Genomic DNA, 18272 nt, shown 5'->3' with positions numbered 1-18272 from the left:
TGTTTTTTTTCCTTTCCTTGCTCAGCTTTCTTTAATGTCCCACGTTTTGTTCTCCAAAGTGAGGCATAAAAGAGGGGCACCATGTAGGGACAGAGCACTGTATCCTCCTGCTGCAGGAATGTTTGCAGCATTCAGATCCCTGTCTCTCTTTCCTTGAGAACTTACAGCCTCAGTTCTTTTACAGTTTTGCCCTAAATTTTTTTCCGTTCTCAAAAAATACAAAGACATTGTCATAAAAATCCTCATAGCAGACTGTCTTCATGAATTAGTTTTAAGATTCTGGTCCATATCATTACTTTTAAATGCCCCTATAAACTATTACTGGTCCTGAGGGCAAACTGGCTTAACTTTTATCTTTTATATTAATTAGAGCACATGTTTGGGATTGTGTTTCTTGAGAGCTAAGGTTGCCATTGTCACACGGCGCTTGCCCCACGAAACCTTTACATAATAAAGAGTGTACATATGGAGCCAAACCACAACACTGCCCGTCCCCTCTGCCAAGTCCTCTTCACTCTTACTGAATTGTTCCCATGTTATGATTAACTCGTAGTGTAATGCAACCTGTGGAGAAGGTGTGAGGAGCAGGAAGTTGGGGTGCATGGGCCCAGGGATGACATCTGTCCAGGATGATTACTGCGAGCCATCATCCAGGCCACTGTCACACCAGCCCTGCAAAGGAGTGCCTTGCCACTACATGTGGATCACAGCGGAGTGGTCACAGGTAGGCAATGAATGAGGAAACAGGACTGTTCTATGGCACATTTTGCACATTTAAGTGGATTAGTGTGTCATGCTTTCAATTTATTCATTTACTCGGAGGTGCACTATGTAAGAATTGGCCACCTGTCAAACCTGTCAAACTCTAAACAAAAAGGGGGCATATATGTTTGGGGTAGCTGCTACCTGTTGCTAACTGTACCATTAGATGTATTAGCCGATTCTGCTTGGACTGGAAGCTGGGGGCACTGGGGGAGTTTTTCTGTTGTTTACTAATGGACTATCAACCTACAAAGTGGCTAGGGGCTAGCTGGTGCTAACTTCAATAGCTATGACTGCAACATAAGAGATAGACGTCTTTTACATGATTTCAAAACTGTTTCTTTTAATTCTGTTGATAATTTAAGTAATTTTTTGGAATGTTCTAAATGTTTTAAAGGTCCCAAAAAAATTTAAATGCTAATTTCCAGATTTATACTTTAACTTGAGTCTCTAAAAATGTGTGTCTCAGTGCTCTGCCAGCTGTGGTGTGGGCTACCAGCAGCGCATCGTCTCCTGCTCCGTGACTCCCTCCTCTCAGGCTGTGCGCCCCTACACTGCCGCCCAGTCCTCCTCTGCCAGCACCCGTTGCCCCGAGCCCCACCCTCCTGGCACCCGGCCGTGCCTCCTCAGGGACTGCCCGCACACAGCGTACTGGAAAGTTGGCCCCTGGAGCAAGGTGAAACAGAAAAAAAAAAGGGAGAGAGAAATCCTCTCGAGCTCATCACCATTTTCACAAAACATTCGATGACCTGAGCATTTTTACGGTTCTGCTGATAAATCTCATTTGTGGATTTGGATCTGGCTGCAGCTTATTTGTTCATTGTTTGTAGCTGTGTGAGACTTAATTTCTCTTTGTGTATTTGTGTGTGTGTGTGAAACAGTGCTCGCAGACTTGCGGGGCAGGAGTTATGGAGCGCAGAGTGGAGTGTTTGACTTCCAAAGGCCAACCGTCCAAACACTGCCGTCCTTCAGAAAGACCAGAGTCTCAAGCTGCATGTCAGGACAGAGAATGTGAGTCAGACTTCTCTTCTCTTCTCTTCTCTTCTCTTCTCTTCTCTTCTCTTCTCTTCTCTTCTCTTCTCTTCTCTTCTCTTCTCTCCTCCTTCCATTGTGTCAAACTTTCCTGATATCCATAGTACTTACTGCCAGGCAGGAATATGTACGGTATTGAATCGACTGTGCCGCATGTGTGGCACCCAGCACCATGTCTGATTGTGTTTATAGAAGCTCAACGTTTTGCTTTGTTTTAACACATTAGGCAGAATGGTGACCTCCGCTTAAAGCCCCTTGGAGTGATTACTTAGCGGAACAACAAATAGACAGTCAGCAGTTTTCGACAAATTGTGATACGGACAGTCTGTCAAAACGCCTCGGGGGTGTTTGCCCGGGCCAAGGCAGCCTTCATTGTGAACTTGCTGTAAAACCCGGCAGCGGGCCAATGTTTGTAGGTTCGGCCCCCCCACATTTCTGATGTTACAGTACTGGCGCATTGGGCTGAACATTCCCTGGTTTGGCTTCTGCCAAGTCAGGCAATGGCGAAATTAAAACGATATGCTCTGGTGACAGCCAGTTCTGTGGTCAAGTATTAATGCTAATCAGCTAATCAGCGTGATATGAGCTCTGCAGCACTCTGAAAAAACAGAAGAGGCAACACAAATAATGAAACAGCTCTTTTTTTTTAAGAAAAGTCAGCCAGGTCACAGTCCTTTCTCGCAGTAGGGTTTAATTTATCAACTTTGGACTACATCTTGACGACAGATTTATGGACAGGCTTGCGCAAGTCGGGCGGCCAAAGATCATGGCGTTAAATGTCAAAGTTTCCCGTTTCCCTCGCTGTTTCATTAAAACTTCCTCCCCTTCATATAACTTCTTCCAGGCCAGTTGTTCGCTTCCTGTCGAGAAGTCCAGATGAGACAGGGCGTGAAGATAGATGGGGAATACTATCTCAAAGTCAAGTCCCGGATCCTACAGGTGCGTCTGTCCTGTCAGAATCGCTCCGTCACACATCATGACTCAGCCCGCTGCTCCTCCACAGGCGCTCATGTGTTGTCTCAATGTGTTTGGCCTCAGATTTACTGTGCTGAGATGCAGACTGATTTCCCCAAGGAGTATGTGACCTTGCGCAGCGGTCAGACGGACAACTACTCCGAGGTGTACGGACACAGGTGTGTATGAAGCTGCGATTGCTTGAACTGTGACTCAAATAGGATTATGTATCTTGTAAATAGGAATTACTCTGCTGTAGATTGGTGTGTATAAAATATAGTGTTAAGACTACTTTGTTTTGTCTAAATCAAATCCCTTTCTTTCTTTAAAGGTTGCTAAACCCCTTTGAATGTCCGTACAACGGCAGCCGAAGACAGGACTGCGACTGTAGGAACGACTACTCAGCAGCGGGCTACACACTCTTCCACAAAGTTCGCCTGGACCTGAGCTCCCTGAGGATAATGAGTGCGTAATTACAGCGTGATTGCCTTACACTGTCTACTGTAATGAGACCACACATCAGTGTTGTTTTAACCCTCAGACGCCTCGTCCCCGTAGTGTTTAACGCCACCCCGGCTGTCCGAGTGCAGTATGCGCTGCTTTCCCTACACTCTCGCCCTCTGAAATCCAAATAATGACCTTTCAGCGCTATGTGTTCACATCACTAGGCGAGGACTTGAAAGCCGGGGCCTCTCAGCGCAAACACGTGAGCACGGGAATAAAGGAATGCATGCGTGCACATACAGTAGAGAAGTGCGTGCCTGCTCCCGAGCGCAGACAGACAATCTGTGATGCTGCCTTGCACGTCTTTTCTTTGGCAGGCGTACGCGAGGAGGGCTGAAGACACAACGCACACGCCCATGCGTGCAGCTGCCTCAGAATGGAATACTCGCATACACATACGCACACATCTTCAGGCCATATTCCTCTGCTCATTACTTAAGTCAGCTCCATCTTCCCTGTTGTGTTCAAGTATTCCTTTGATTAGAGTATGTGGGTAAGTGTACAGTGTGTGTGTGTGTGTGTGTGTGTGTGTGTGTGTGTGTGTGTGTGTGTGTGTGCGCTGAGGGGAAGTTGGATTAGAACCTACATTGTCATCCTCCGATCCTCTTGGTCTGGTCTTAGTCCTGACAGCACATGTTGCCTCCCTCCCACTGCATGGTACTAATTTGGCTTTCAGGCAGCTTGAAGAGAGCGGGGGGATGGGGCCGTAATGAGTTCAAGATGAAGGGAAGCATCTCTTGAACTTTTATCATCATTTTATACAGGGTAGGAAAAGGTACCGGTCACAGTTATCATGTGTGACAACACAGAGTAAAATGGGAATGAACAGGAGCTTCAGGGAATTAAGCCTCAGATTGAATCACTTAGGTTGCAATGTGAAACAAAAGATTTGATTTACACCAATTTACTCACAAATCTGCTGTAATAGTGTGGGCGCACTGTAAACAGGGGGTCGTTTTGTGTTGCATCCAGGTTGGTGAAAGTCCTAGATTCACAGCACAATAAAATTATTCATTAATTTTTCTAGCCTGAATTCTTTAATGCAGAAACAAGCCTGCAGATGACCTGTAACTGCCCCTATTAGCTGGAAAACACAGTGAAACCGCATTGTATAGTCGTACATTGTCTGAGTTCAAATTTATTAACGCTGTCACTGAAAAGGGACACTTAACTTGTGTTTTTCTGGGGACATAACCAGGTGCTTGGCAAAAAAAATGTTGTAACCACCTGAGAGTAACAGGAGCATTTAACTCACTGTAGTTCAATTATCAATTACTTGATCCAAATTCAAATCTCAAATCTCAGAGCATGAACTTTTTTCACAGCTATAGTGAAAACATCTGGTGCTGTGACGTGAACCTTACGGTGTAATTTGATTGCATAAACTGTAGTTGTACTCTTTGTGGTTATTTACCTTAGAGCAGCTGTCTTCAGTCTGTTTACCTCTGCACATTGTGACTCCAGATTTGTATCTTTGCTGTTTACCAGTCACAGATCTCCAGTTTTCCCAGACTCTACTTGGTCGACCTGTGCCCTTCGCTACGGCCGGAGACTGTTACAGTGCAGCCAAGTGTCCACAGGTTGGTTAAATACTGTTTACTGTGCTCTCAGAGAAATGGTATGTGTGTCTTTTTTGTCCTCTATGTTTGTTTGTGGCCTGAAAGTGAAGGAAGTGTACGGTGAGGCAATTCTTGTTCTTAGGCTTACTTGAAAGGAATGAGAATCTAAGACATAAAAACTAGAAGTTATATTAAATAGAAAAAGATCTAGTATAATGTTAATTCTAATACTGAGGCAGACCGGTGAACAGTTGGAATTAAATGAATATATAATTGCTGCTATAATTCCCTCAACCAGCTGCAGGGAATCTGCTCTTGATCTAACTTCTGACTACTCTATTATGCCAATAAAGGTGTTAATGCCACAGACCCTCTCTGCAAATATGAATGAGCTTGACCTTCCTTGATAAATAACTGCTCAGAAATAACTCTAATCTAATGTGTGTGTGTTTTTTCAAGGGCCAGTTCAGCATTAATCTGATTGGCACTGGCCTCAAAGTAGCTGAGGCCACCAAGTGGACATCTCAGGGCAACTATGTTTCCGTCAAAGTCCACAGATCCGAGGTAAGGAGCAAACAGTCGATGTGATGAAAGGTTTTCCTTTGTTTGACTGATTATATTTAGCTCTAAAGAATGATGATGCAATACATCTATATATCTGTCTGTTTATTGGGATGTAACTGTGCTTTATGTTGGAGCGAGATCGTTGCACTGAAATGTCATCTAAATTATCATGTTGAACTTCTGTCTGATTCACTGAGGAGGAATCCCTGCTGACATTTACGAAGCGTCCGTTCTCCGCGTAAAAAGGAGCTGCCCTTTGCCCACTCTTTCCTCTCTCCATCTGTCTTTGTCTGTAGGACGGAACAAGAATCTATGGTCGCTGTGGTGGTTTCTGTGGGAAGTGCATTCCCCAAGCTCACAACGGCCTACTCCTTCAAGTCCACTGAAGGCCTTGCAGAGAACAAACCCCTAAATCTATCCTGCAGACAGTAGTCCAGGAACAAGCAATAATCCTGATTTGTTGGACCCCATAGTCATCTGTGAGTGTAGCGGAGGAGCATTTGACAGTAACCATCCTACAGTAACATCCCCAGTTCACAAATGGCAGCTAAAACATACAAGACACTACATATTGTGCAGTGCTACAGGACCACTGTCAGGTCCTTCATCCAAACTCCTAACTTTGAAAAAGAGCCAGCTACATGTGCTTGTTGTCAGTGTTGCAATCAAACTCGTCTGCATTTTAGAATCAAAAATTTCTATTTCTGGCGCTGTTTTTTTTTTTTTTTTTCTTTTTTTTTTAAGCATCATACAAAGGGATACAATACTTCAAAACAGTAAGAAAGCAAGTACACGAAAGAGCAGAAAAACATTTCATTATTCTCTCTGTGCTAGAAAGAAATTCTCATCTTTAAAAATGTTATATAATAGTGTTCTGTTAAGTAAAGTGTATTCTGTAAAACAAATTGTCTGGTGCAAAAACAATGTCATGAAGTACCTGGAACTAATCTTGTTGTATGTTACCTTCCACGGTTATGACAGATATTATGCTGATGTGAAAATAGAAATTTTCATTTTTGTTTGCGACTACTAAATGAGACACTGCAGATTACTTTGGCCTTACATGGGTTTAAAGATATGTTAACAAAATTACACTTAATTACTCTTTTTCGTCGAGAGTAAAACTAGAAGATCGATACTACTGAGGTGGGTTCATATTGGTAAAAATGAAGCTACGACCAGCTGCCGTTAGCTTAGTTTAGTATAAATAAAATATTATTTGTCAGAACCCACCCTACTCAGCCTGTGACTGATTGCTTTCTCTACACTTGACTCATGCTGTTAACTAGGGTAGTTTTTGAGCTGTAGTTTCCCCGGTAAACACATCAACCTCTTCAGCCTCTTTGCTACCAGAGTGTCTCTGGGCTGGGCAGAGTGGGCTAGGATAAACAGCTGAGGAGCTAGCTTGAAAAAACAAAACACGTGGTTTAAGTAGATTATGTGTCGGGGCAGTTTCCTGAACAATAACTGTCTGGAGTCACTCAGATGTTGCCAAGCAAACAGCAGAGGCTCCAGGAAGTGACTTTAGTTCAGCCTCTTTATCTTTGGAAAACGCCAGGATATCTGTTTCCCCTGCTGTCTTTATGCTAAGCTAAGCTAATTAGCTAATTAGCGTCATATTTACTGTACACATATAAGTGGTACTGAACTTCTCATATGACACTCTAGAGGAAAGTAACTAAGAGTATTTCTGTGAATGTTGAACTATTCATTTGCAGCTCAAGATTAATTCAGCGTAAGCTAGCAACTAACTACTGATATCCTTTTCAGACTTGCCTTATGTCAGAGGTCAACCTAAAGAGAACGCGAGGAACCTTTAGAACAACTACGAATAATTTTAGTTACCATTTTTGTGTATTTGTACAGTCTGTCTGTTGTTATCTGCTGTCAGGTATTTCACAAAGCTACTTATACCTGCCTAGACAGTCCACTGACTGACATGTGACTATCGTATAGAGATAAACACTAGTGCTGTGATGAAATAGCTGAAATCTTTCATTATTTCCTAGTGTTAAAGTATAGCATGAAAGTTTTATGTGGCTTTTTTTTTCAAAACCACAAGGATTTGTTTTTCTTTTACTATGCCACACAGACAAGTTCTCATCTGTTACGCCATGACACAGTATCAGGTGTGATGTCTCACCTCACACCCTTCATTGGGCCTACTGTAGGTACCTGCAACCCCTACCTCTCACAAACATCCATACTCTCCTGAGATATGTGTTGTAATATATTTATGTTTGACCATATTTATTCTGTAATGACTGTAGATATGTATGTTTTAAGGTACAATGACTACTACCAATGGAGAAGCCATTGTCTGATGTTTTTTTTTGTTTGTTTTTTTTTTGTCCTGTGTCTGCTTTGCTAAAAAAGGTGTTAGCCGACTACTATTTGTAGTGTATAACCACTAACCTTAAATGAGGATCTTTTGAATGGTGCTTTTGAACTACTGGAATTACCTCTGATCTTGAGAAGGAAAACACTGGCTTTGGGCTCTTTAGCAGATGTGGGATCTGCCTTTAACACATGTAATGATCCTCTCATTAATATAGCTGAAAATCTAGCTGCAAGGTTGCCAGATATATCAGATGAACTACTGCCATTGGGCAGTGCTTAACTCATCATAAATTACTTTCCACCATGACCACTACGACAACATTTTAAAGCAACCTAACAAGCTGGTACTCTGATGTTAAGCTTTAACCAAAGTTAGAGGATAGATGCAGATTTTCTTTTCTTCTCAGACAATGCAGCTTCTTTTGATTTAAAGAGTGGCTGAAAAAATGAATTAAAAAAAGAAGTCAATGAGCAGCTAGAAAACCTTTGACTGTTGTTCATTTTTATGATGGTCAATTGTACTATGAGGTCTGTATCAGAAAGTTAAAAAATACTTGATGCACTATGTGCCATACATTTTGTAGAAATGTAATCCTGTTTTTTTTTGTAATAACCGTTAAGATTTGTAACTTATGATATATGTGTATTTTTAATATTCATACTTGAATTGTAAACAGTGTGCTAAATATTGAATGGGCATTGGTACTGAATAGAGAAACAGTGTGCTTGTTTGCCATGCTTTATCCAAAGATGTTGTTAAGAATCATATGTACCTACAGTATGTATGTAGCCTGTATAAAAGAGATGAATGATTCTGGTGCTATGATTACTAATCATACCAATACTGTACGTCTTGCTACTGTACTAACGCTGTAAAAAATAAGTAATAATAAAAGATGCTTTTCAGCTGACTCACAAGTGTATTTATGATTATTTTAAATGCATAAACATTTTGAATATTGACACTTTACTCTTAAGTAGCGGCATGACTCTGGGCACAGCAGTGTCACTCCATTGGATCACCACTTTGATCCAGCAGTATTACAACAATTATTCAATGGATTTCCATGACATTTTGTACGGACACTCAGGGTCCCCAGAGGATGAATCCTACTGACTTTCTTGATCTTAAATGTTTCCTCTAGCACCACCATGAGGTTGACATTTAATTTTTTTCTGTGTGTGCAAAATATTGCAACAATTAGTGGCTGGATTACCATGAAATTAGGCACAGATATTAATGTTGGCATCAGGAAAGGTGTAATCAAGTCAGAGATGTTCAGACTTTTCTTTATGGAAACCCAAAAGTCAACTGAGGTGATCATTTTTTCTGTCATGTGCACACAGGAAAGAAACTAATGCACAGAGGAGACAATGAGTTGTTTGCACAGTATTAAAAAAGATCATCTTTTGGGACTTAAGGATCTGCATTTTTCTTGAAGCTGTCATTAGGTCAAATTTGTAGGTTGACTAATACTTCGGTTTATGTGCAAATGGATGCCAGTTCCATTCCCTTTAACCTCAGCTGAATTGTCAAACATTTGGTAAAGAAGATGTTGAAAATACCTGCAATCAGCACTTCAGAATTGTCATTGTAAGCACGCTTCTTTTAACATTTAGCTCTTCTAAATTAGGCGTGCCCAGAATCATTTCTATTGGTTGCAAAATCGGATACTTAATGGTGGGGCACAGGCACAGACAAGCCAAAAAACAGCATTGTTTTCTAAAATAAAAAAATAGTGTCCCATGTCCCCTTAATTAACTGACTTCCTACATAACTCTGTCCGCCAGGTTCCGGGAAAAAAGATTATCAACTGATGTCACTAAACTGCACTCGTATGTTCACATCTAAACTGTAAGCATAATCTAAGATAACCACAGACAAAAACCCCCGCCTTCAGCCAATTAAAAACAGCTTTCTTGCGTCAAAGTCTTCACACACATCATTCTGCAGAGTGTGGGTCAACCATTAAGTGAGGGAGGTTTATTACGTAAATACATTAAAACAAGGCTTAAAACACAATTGTGTCTTTAACAAATTTTTGTTATCACCATAGCAAAGTTGCTCTCGACTACAAAGACACCAATTGCTTGATAGAGAAGGGCAGCGGGTCAGCGCTGGGTGGGTGCCTGTGCTCACCAGAGCCATGTGGATTCACTTAGAGGTGCAGGTTGCATTTCCACAACATGGCTTTCTAGAGTTCAGCTCCACTTACGAGACACATAAACAAAGCAAACACCTTTAAAGTCCATTTCTCAGTGAAGTACACATATTCTCCACTTCTGGAAACAGCTGCAGCTGTCAACTGCCCGATGACTCATCAAATTGTTATGTCAAATCAAACAATGAGGTAAGTTTCGTGTAAGCTTTGGAAACTTCAAGAGGTGGAAAGTACCTATGTCACCAGGATGACGATAATAAAGGTGCAGGTACTTCGGCAAAAGGCAAACTGTTTATATGAAGGCCACTTTTCCAGGGCTCATTGCACAGAGATAGCTTAAATGAAAACAGATACTTTGGTCCCTCAAGAACAGCTTTGATTTCGTGCCAGAAGCCTGCCTTGTTTCTCAAAAATCTAATCTCAGGATTTGGAGGAGTCCTGAAGCATGACAACAACTCCCATCAAAAGCAGTTTTCCAGTGAAACTTCCCAACTCTCCAGGCCATGGACAAGTAAGGAGAAACGCTTCCCCTGGCCTGCTTGCTGTGAGCATAAACCAGACTTCTTTAATGACTGAGGCGAAAAAAAAAACAAAAAAAAAACACAAACCTGTGCAGAGAATCCCCATAAAAGACACTAATGATTGATGTTTACCATGAAGCGCAGTCTGCTCCGAGGTAACAGCTCAGACATTCCACTGCAATCTGCAGCTGCAACCTGCAGTCGAGAGCATGTATCCAGACAAACGGCAAAGGTTGTAAGTGGCATTTCACAATTTCAATGAACTATATATCAGATTCTTGTTTGTTTTCTTGTCAGACCACAATGTAATATCCTATATGGCTTCAAAAGACGTAGTGTATCTACAGATGTTATCCTAATTTAACTTAAATCCTAAAATATTACCATGTCCTTTATGAATAAATGTATATAAGGCTCTCATAACACACCATTACTTCCTATGATATTTGTTGGAAATAATATTCTCAAAGGTATCCAACTAGTTTCACAAAGAGACACGTCCTTCAACTGAGCAGACAGTGACCCCTATTGCATCAAGCGAGATCCTACATTCCCTCCCTCTGCTGTAGCTGTGCAGCTGTGATGGGTTATGATATGTTATGCTCAGTTCTTAAGAGCAGAACTGAATGAGACAAAGACGAAGTGAAAAGTCTGTGGAGAAAATTTAGCACACAAACAATAAAATAATGATGTACAGTGCTGCAAAAAAGTGCTTGCTCTAGCAACAAAAAAAAGTCAGAGCAAGCATAAAACTACAGCCGAGCAGTCATATACTTATACTGTGTTTATAAATTTGTGTATTATGTCTCTTTGGTGAACCAGCTGGCTCGCAGCATTAGCTCATTATCACCAACGGGAAAACTGTACTAAAGGAGACACTGCAGCAAAAGTGGTTTGATTGTTTTCTGGAACATTTTCTCAGCGGTTAGCTCACATAGGACAGTATTGACTGATGCACCTGCTGCCTTGGAATTACGCCTTTTTCGCAGCATACATTAACACTGGTCAATGCGGGAAAATCACCGATACCACAAAGAATATTGCTTAATCTTATTCCAGTTTTGTTCCACTAAACAGCTAAATGGAGCTCAGCCATCGAGAAAGAAAGAAATGCATATACAAAGAAAAGTCTACTGATTTTTGAGTAAACAGGTCAGAAAATGTTAATTGTGATGGCCCGATCGCAGACTTCTTGGTGAAGTGCATGAACACTCTTACACTTTTGTTTATCTTCCTATTGTAGTTTAAATCATCCTCACTTACTTCCAATGGAGCTGAATGTGGTGACACGCTGAAGTTTTCTGTGAACTTGGTATTGCATCTTTTGTCGCTAGCCAGTAGATGGTGGTAAAGCATCAGTGAACCATTAAATGGCTTCCTTTCATGGTTCCCTGTTGACAGCTTCAACAGTGACCACAGTTAATGAGCTTACTTTTTCATTAGTTATTCCTTCAAATTCTAAAATCCACCCCATGTGTCATATCACTACCTTTGTTGTGTTTGTGAGATGTCAATGTCTGACATTAAATGCTGCGTGCTGTGAGTCTGATTTGATTAATTCAAGTGGTTTTATCATCAGGTAATGACAATATGTTCTGGGATTTTTCAGTGTTACATGCATGATTTTTTTTTTTTTTTTTTTTTCCCCCAAGGGAGCAATATGTACCACTACATAAACAATGAGCCGAAACCATCAGGCTTTGTAATTCAGATGTTCTCACAACACCGAAAGCTGTTTCAGTAGCAGAAGGTTGCTGGAATCACCTCACACATGCACACACTACTGACACACATCCACCCATCCATCCACCCTATAGTGGAGCAGTTGGCCTCGAACAGTATCGGTTTTCATCTTTTGATGCACCATGTCTGCTTCAAAATTCATATAAACCACACACGATTACACAGTTATCTCCGCTGCCAACTGGGCTATCAGTAGTTCTGAAGCTGTTGGCACTTTGCCCTCACAGGCATTATAGACTGTACTGTCAGCTCGGCTGCCAGCGCTTTTGAAGGAAATCATGTCAGCTTTGACTTTAACTGGCTGAGACTGAATGAGGTCATTTTTGGGTATTATGTTACACGTCTAGAGTGTCCATTTTGTAACAGCTGCGTGCGATGTGTGGCGGACGGCAGCCTCGGTCCAAAGCTGACCACCTATTCGCTGCACATGGCAGGGTGGTATGTTGTCAGAGACAGGCATGGTCCAACTGGAGGAGGTATGAAGAGGGGTGGGGGGTGGTGGTGGGGGTGTTGGTGTCTGGCCCCCTGGGGTCTGCATGTATGTGCCAATACCTCATAGGCACATGTGGCGTGGTGAAAAATCGACTCCCACCGTTTGAACGTGAGACCCTGGTGTGAATCGCACATTAATGCTAACAGAAGTGAACAGAACACACTCACTGACGGATTTGAATGTCTGCTCGGGGATCTTTGTTGAGACTCCGAGCAATAAGGCAAGACATATTTTGACAAATCATACGCTGCTGCCATTATTGAGGCTGAAGTTTCCTTTCTTTGCAGGGGTAAAGCTCTAGTTCTCACAGTGAACAAAGCAAAACAGTCATAAAAGCCTGCTGACAGTCATTTAGGTAATGCACACATTATGACCAGTGGCAGTGTTTTGGTTGCAGAAAATACTTTCCCATTGTAAAACTGGAGGCCGTTAAGCAGCCTGGAAAATGTTGCCCCATGTCAGCATAGTTAGAGTGAATGAGGCAAAGGCCAGACTCGGCTGTAGCTGCGAGCCGCTGCCGCTCTTTTGTGTGTGAACCTAGCGGGCAAGACACTGGATAAGAGGAGAGGAGGGGGGGGAAAAGCTAATTATTTTTAACAGCTTAGCACTCCAATCAAAAGAGCTTTCTGGAGATTTTTACACACTGTTGTGGCTCACGTCACCAGGGTACATTATACCCCTTAACAGAATGTCGCCTTTGTTCGCCTGCATTTCACACTGACAAGAAGCCCGCGTGGTACAGTACAATCCAGTTACACACACACACACACACATACACACACACACCCTGTCATGTGATGACACAAGAGACCATACAAGCAACTGAAATCCTTCCATTAAAAAAATCCCACATTTTCTGTCTTGTGGCTTCAGCATTTTGGGGTTTTCGCGTTGTGTGTGAATGAGAAGCGACATGCTGAATGTGTTCAGTGGAAAACAGACACCAGCGGTTGCGAAGGGATTCTTGTCAAGGTGGCTCAGAATAGATTACGTCCGTTTTTCCATTTACTCAATTGTTTTCCCTCAGCAGAGGACCAGACTAGAGGGGACGCTTCAAGAGACAACAGCCCAACCAGTGTTACTAAATCGAATAATGCAATGTATGCATGTTAAAGTTCTGTTTGGGGTCTCAGGGACCCCGGCTCCTGTTTAACAGTTCCACAAATATACAACATTGCTTTACCACCTTAACTGACCCCTGACAGAAGTAATGCTGCTGTGTTGGACAACAAAATCAACATTTCTTAATGCTGGCAACAAAACTAATATACAGTCATCTCTGTATTTTGTCACCATCAAATTCAAAGTCCAAATTGTGGGAAAGGTATTGATTAATATTCTAATACTTTTCTACATGTTGCTTTAATAGAAACATTTTTTTTATGAAATAAAGAACAAATGGTTAACTATTATTGTCAGAACTGGTACATTTACAGTGAAGTGGGTGATTTCAGGTTGATACTTTGGTTGTTAATGTGAAATTATTGTCAAAATTCACTGTATTTTAATCATGTAAATTGTATTTGGAGGACACTCAGAAAATAAATAAATAAATAAAATGGAGGGCACTGTTTTCCTCAACAAGTGCGCCATAATCTAACTTCTGCTGTTTTACTGCTATTATCAAAAAAATGCCCACGGAATAGATTTACAACAACATATTCTGGGCATTCATAATGGCCTCAGAAAGAGCAGAGTGTATCAGCCTGATCTAACAATGGTAGGTACGACCATTTGGGAGTGATTTATGTCCCATTTTGCGCTGATCCATAACCCTGCATTTGACCGGGTTAACACACATCAATCACTTCCCTGAAGGTCCACTGCTTCTCTGCGCTCGCCTAAATAATGGGTTCTGGTTTCTCGTGCCCAAGAGACATGTAGACTAGCCCTCTTCTGTCAAACGCAGATACCATCTCTGGACAGGAGAAAAATGGGGAAATTCCTCGACACTTAAACGTTTGGTTGCTCACTCTCTATCGCCGAGACTCAGTGAAAATAAACGTCTGCTGTGGTTATCAATCATTTTGTCTTTGCATGAGGGCGTGATCGTATTTATCCCACAAGAAAGGCCCCGCTATTGTCCAGCTAGCCATCCTTCAAAAGACCCTCAAAACCCAACAGCGTCCTCTCCCCCCCAAAACATCCCCACCCCTCTGTCTACCTGCTCTAATTAAGAGGCAGTCTGAGGGCTGCTCTCTTGTGTTGAGCATGTCTGCCTGTCTGGGCCACAGGCAGTGTGTGTGTGTGTGTGTGTGTGTGTGTGTTTGGGTATCTCTTTGTATAAGTCTATTTGTTTGATTGTGTCGTCTGTGTGCGCGTGCTTCCACCACACTCAAGTATGACCACAATCGCACACACTCACACACACAGCTAGTCTATTAGCATGGCGAGAGGGGCACTCATTCCAGTCTGTCTGGTGGTAGTGCTACTCAAACACAGACAAAGCCACTTCAGTAGGCTGGTACAATGGCCACGAAGAGCTTTTATCACACTGTAGTCCCTAACAAAGCCCCTCCAGTCTCCATTTGCCATCTGAGGAAGTTCTAATTTGATATAATAGAGTACACTTACATTCAAACGTACTCAAATGAATTCAAGGCACTTCTTTAGCCATCCACTTGATGCCTGCGCTGAGGTTTGAGGGGAGGATTTAAGGGACATGAGTTCGAGTGAAGGAGGAGTGGAGATGCTGATTACCCAGAGCGTGAAAAGGTGCTCTGTAACAGTGGCAGACACCTTTGATTTGTATCAATTTTGAGATCAATTTTTGAGGTTTTGAATCGATCGTAACATGCTGCAATCAAGCAGCTTTGAATTTTTTGATATGGCGAATGAAATCTGTCTTAAAGATTATACCGTTTAATCTTTTTTTTTAATTACCTTTCCCGATTTAAATTCACGAGAGTAAAACTGTAAGGAACAGTATGGGGCAAGAGTCAGGTGCAGAGCCAGAACTCTGTGGAGAAATAAACACCCAAAGATGTTTACCGACACAAGAAGAGCTCAGACATTTTCAAAAAAGTACATTTATCTTTACTCTTATCCAATTAATCGATCTGCTATTGCTGACTACAGCAGTGATCTGCAGAGGAGGCCTCCATTGTTGGGTATTTACTGTGGTGTCTGCTGCTGAGTGGAGCTTGGCCGGGGGGGGTGTCACTTTACTTCATGAACATCATTACAGATAAGAGAGGGGAAAATGTGAAAGAGTCTCTGGTGAGTGCTGAATGCAGTGAGACTTGACCTGAATTGAGAAACACAGACACAAACACCCTTTGTGTGCAGTTGCTTGCTAGTTTACATATTATATAAAGTGAAGTAGTCTGGCTAAACAAAGGTTTAGTCATTTATAGACGTTTGAATCCTTAATTCTTACAAATAAGTTACCTAACCTATTCCTGCTCAAGAAATCATGTTCCAACTAGGCTTGTTTGAACTTACGTAGATGATGGCTAAAGTGACCAACATGCATTCTCTGCTTTCACATCCCGAGCACTTCGTATCCGTCTGTCTGCTGGCACTCTAAAAATGAACCACGTAGCCACCGTCTGTGCTGAAGCGTTTCCGCATTGCTTTTAAAGCAACCCCAAATTCAAGCCTAATGCCGCTACCTCGTGCCATTGTTCCCATTTAGCATCCCAGACAGCATTCAACGAAACGTTCTGTGTCCTCTTAAGGAAGATTCATGAGTGCTTAACATGCCATGATGGCAGGAGGATTTCTGATTCCGTTTTAGCACTCCATATGGTACTGCAGCTCAGCAACGTACACTACCCAGCTGCTTGTGACACATTTATTGGCACAAAGTGCAGCATCAGTGGCTACTTTGACCAGACTGTCTGTCAGCTGCCATAAGGACAAGATTTGACTCAGATTAATTGGCCCAGACGACTTGTTAGACACATGATTAGATGTATTCTAATTAGATACGCTTGGTGCATACTGATTTGTGAGTGAGATTTACTCTCAGTTACTATTGTAATACGCAGTAATGAAGTCTTATTGTTATATCACGTTCTATTTCTTTGTTCTGTCTGACCACTTCTGACTGCAGACAGCCAAAGGCACACTTTAAAAGGTAACTTTTTATAGCCAGCTCATACCTTGTGCCTATTATTGTTGCGTTTAGGACCGAATAAGAAGTTAAAATGGCATGTGTCTCATACAGAAGCAATTTAATCTTATACCTCTCATTTAGAGATACCATAATGTCTGCAGTTTGCCTTGATTAACTTGTGGATGTGTGTTTACTTTTGCCTGGAATTCACTCAACTGGTTTGTCGCCATGGCATCAAATAGAAAACCAGCAAACACACGTTTTTGTTTTGTTTTTTTTCTTTTCCCCAAAGCTCTTATCTTTTTTGTCGTCTAAGTACTTTTCAAGGTATTTTTCTAGTGCGAGGCCACGGCAGAAAAAGCAGCTTTCAAAGACATTGGATGAAACCAGGGCCACACAGAGAGGCTATTGGAGTGTTGTTGATGTTTCTCTAGATAGGCACGGCATAGTCAAAGCAAAACCATGTGTTGTTAGCTCTCCGTCGCACCTTTACACCTCTCTCATCTTGAACTATTGTTGCGTGGCCCTTCACTGACATGCTGTCATCCCTGCATGAATCGGCGCACACAATAAAGCTCAAGGGATCCTTTTCTCCGATGGGAGATAGGCCTGCAGAGGAAGACAAAGGCTTCAAACTATCTAAATTATCTCTTCTGGGTGTTCTTCAAAAGGTATTATAGCTATCTGGGAGAATCTTAAATGCTTTTGCCCTACATGTCAAGTCGTATTGTTCAAAATGCACATCATAAGCAATGCGATGTATGGGTTTTTTTTTTTTGTTTTTTTTTTTTCTTCTTCTCTTTTTGCCAGGTTGTAATTTTGTGTTGGCACACACACGCACTATATCTCAAAGAATGTTGCTGGAATGTTTGATCTTTGCTTGAATGTTGAGTCTGCACACACAAGATGCTTATTAGAGCAGGAGTCGGAATTTTTCTTCCATCTGATTTATATCAGGTGCAAGTGCATGGATGGGTAATTTGCTGATGGAAGCGTTTTTATTACAGAGCCGTTGCTTTGGTCGAAATGATAGGCCTGTTTTACAGTATTTGTGGACTGGAGTTTACCCCCGTTTCTTTTGTCTGCGGCTGATTCTCCCGGAATGTTTGTTTAGGCTCATCCCCTGAATGCGAGCCATCTGGAATTTGTAGCAGCAAACCAAGATGGAGACAGGCTATGAGATACACCTGGTGAGGGATACAAACAGACAAGATGAGATTAGCCATCCTAATCTCACGCAACTCTTGCATCAGAATCAGCTCTGCTGGCCAAGTATAGACATATACAAAGAATATGACCCTGATTTAGGTTTCAACCACCCCACAATTCCAAAGGCAATTTTCAGAAAAGACAGCAAGTGACACATGGCTAAAAACAAGGCCGACAGCTCCTCATTTTACCACCGAAAATACATCACATGCATACTTTGCATCTATGGTGATCCATATCCTTATATGCAGAAATAATGGTTTGTGAGTTGTTGAGTTTTTGTGGATGGGTGTTGCGGACGTAAAGCTCTAGATCAGGGCTGCCGAATGTGGCGCCTGTGAGCCAAAGTTGTTCCACCATTAGACTCAG

The 18272-nt window shown here is 41.9% G+C and overlaps 1 protein-coding gene across 4 annotated transcripts in view; it reads left to right on the top strand.

The window, feature by feature from the left end:
* The window catches only part of LOC119024751 (A disintegrin and metalloproteinase with thrombospondin motifs 20), an 84282-nt gene extending 75656 nt beyond the window's left edge, over positions 1-8626 (top strand). For 2 of the 4 annotated variants that reach the window (XM_037107824.1, XM_037107823.1), the window contains exons 28-36: positions 554-724; positions 1232-1438; positions 1644-1773; positions 2639-2733; positions 2833-2927; positions 3080-3213; positions 4741-4832; positions 5271-5375; positions 7146-8626. In XM_037107824.1, the coding sequence (XP_036963719.1) occupies positions 554-724; positions 1232-1438; positions 1644-1773; positions 2639-2733; positions 2833-2927; positions 3080-3213; positions 4741-4832; positions 5271-5375; positions 7146-7313 (1197 nt within the window). In that variant the 3' untranslated portion in view covers positions 7314-8626. Of the gene's footprint in view, positions 1-553; positions 725-1231; positions 1439-1643; positions 1774-2638; positions 2734-2832; positions 2928-3079; positions 3214-4740; positions 4833-5270; positions 5376-5671 lie in introns of all 4 variants that reach the window. The other 2 variants (XR_005076587.1, XM_037107822.1) reach the window with 2 other exon arrangements.
* The last annotated feature ends 9646 nt before the right edge of the window (positions 8627-18272 follow it).

Source organism: Acanthopagrus latus, chromosome 8 (genome assembly GCF_904848185.1).
Source record: "Acanthopagrus latus isolate v.2019 chromosome 8, fAcaLat1.1, whole genome shotgun sequence".
Lineage (NCBI taxonomy): Eukaryota > Metazoa > Chordata > Actinopteri > Spariformes > Sparidae > Acanthopagrus > Acanthopagrus latus.
Note: the sequence above shows the minus strand (reverse complement) of the source record. Positions and strands in the feature narration are given on the sequence as shown.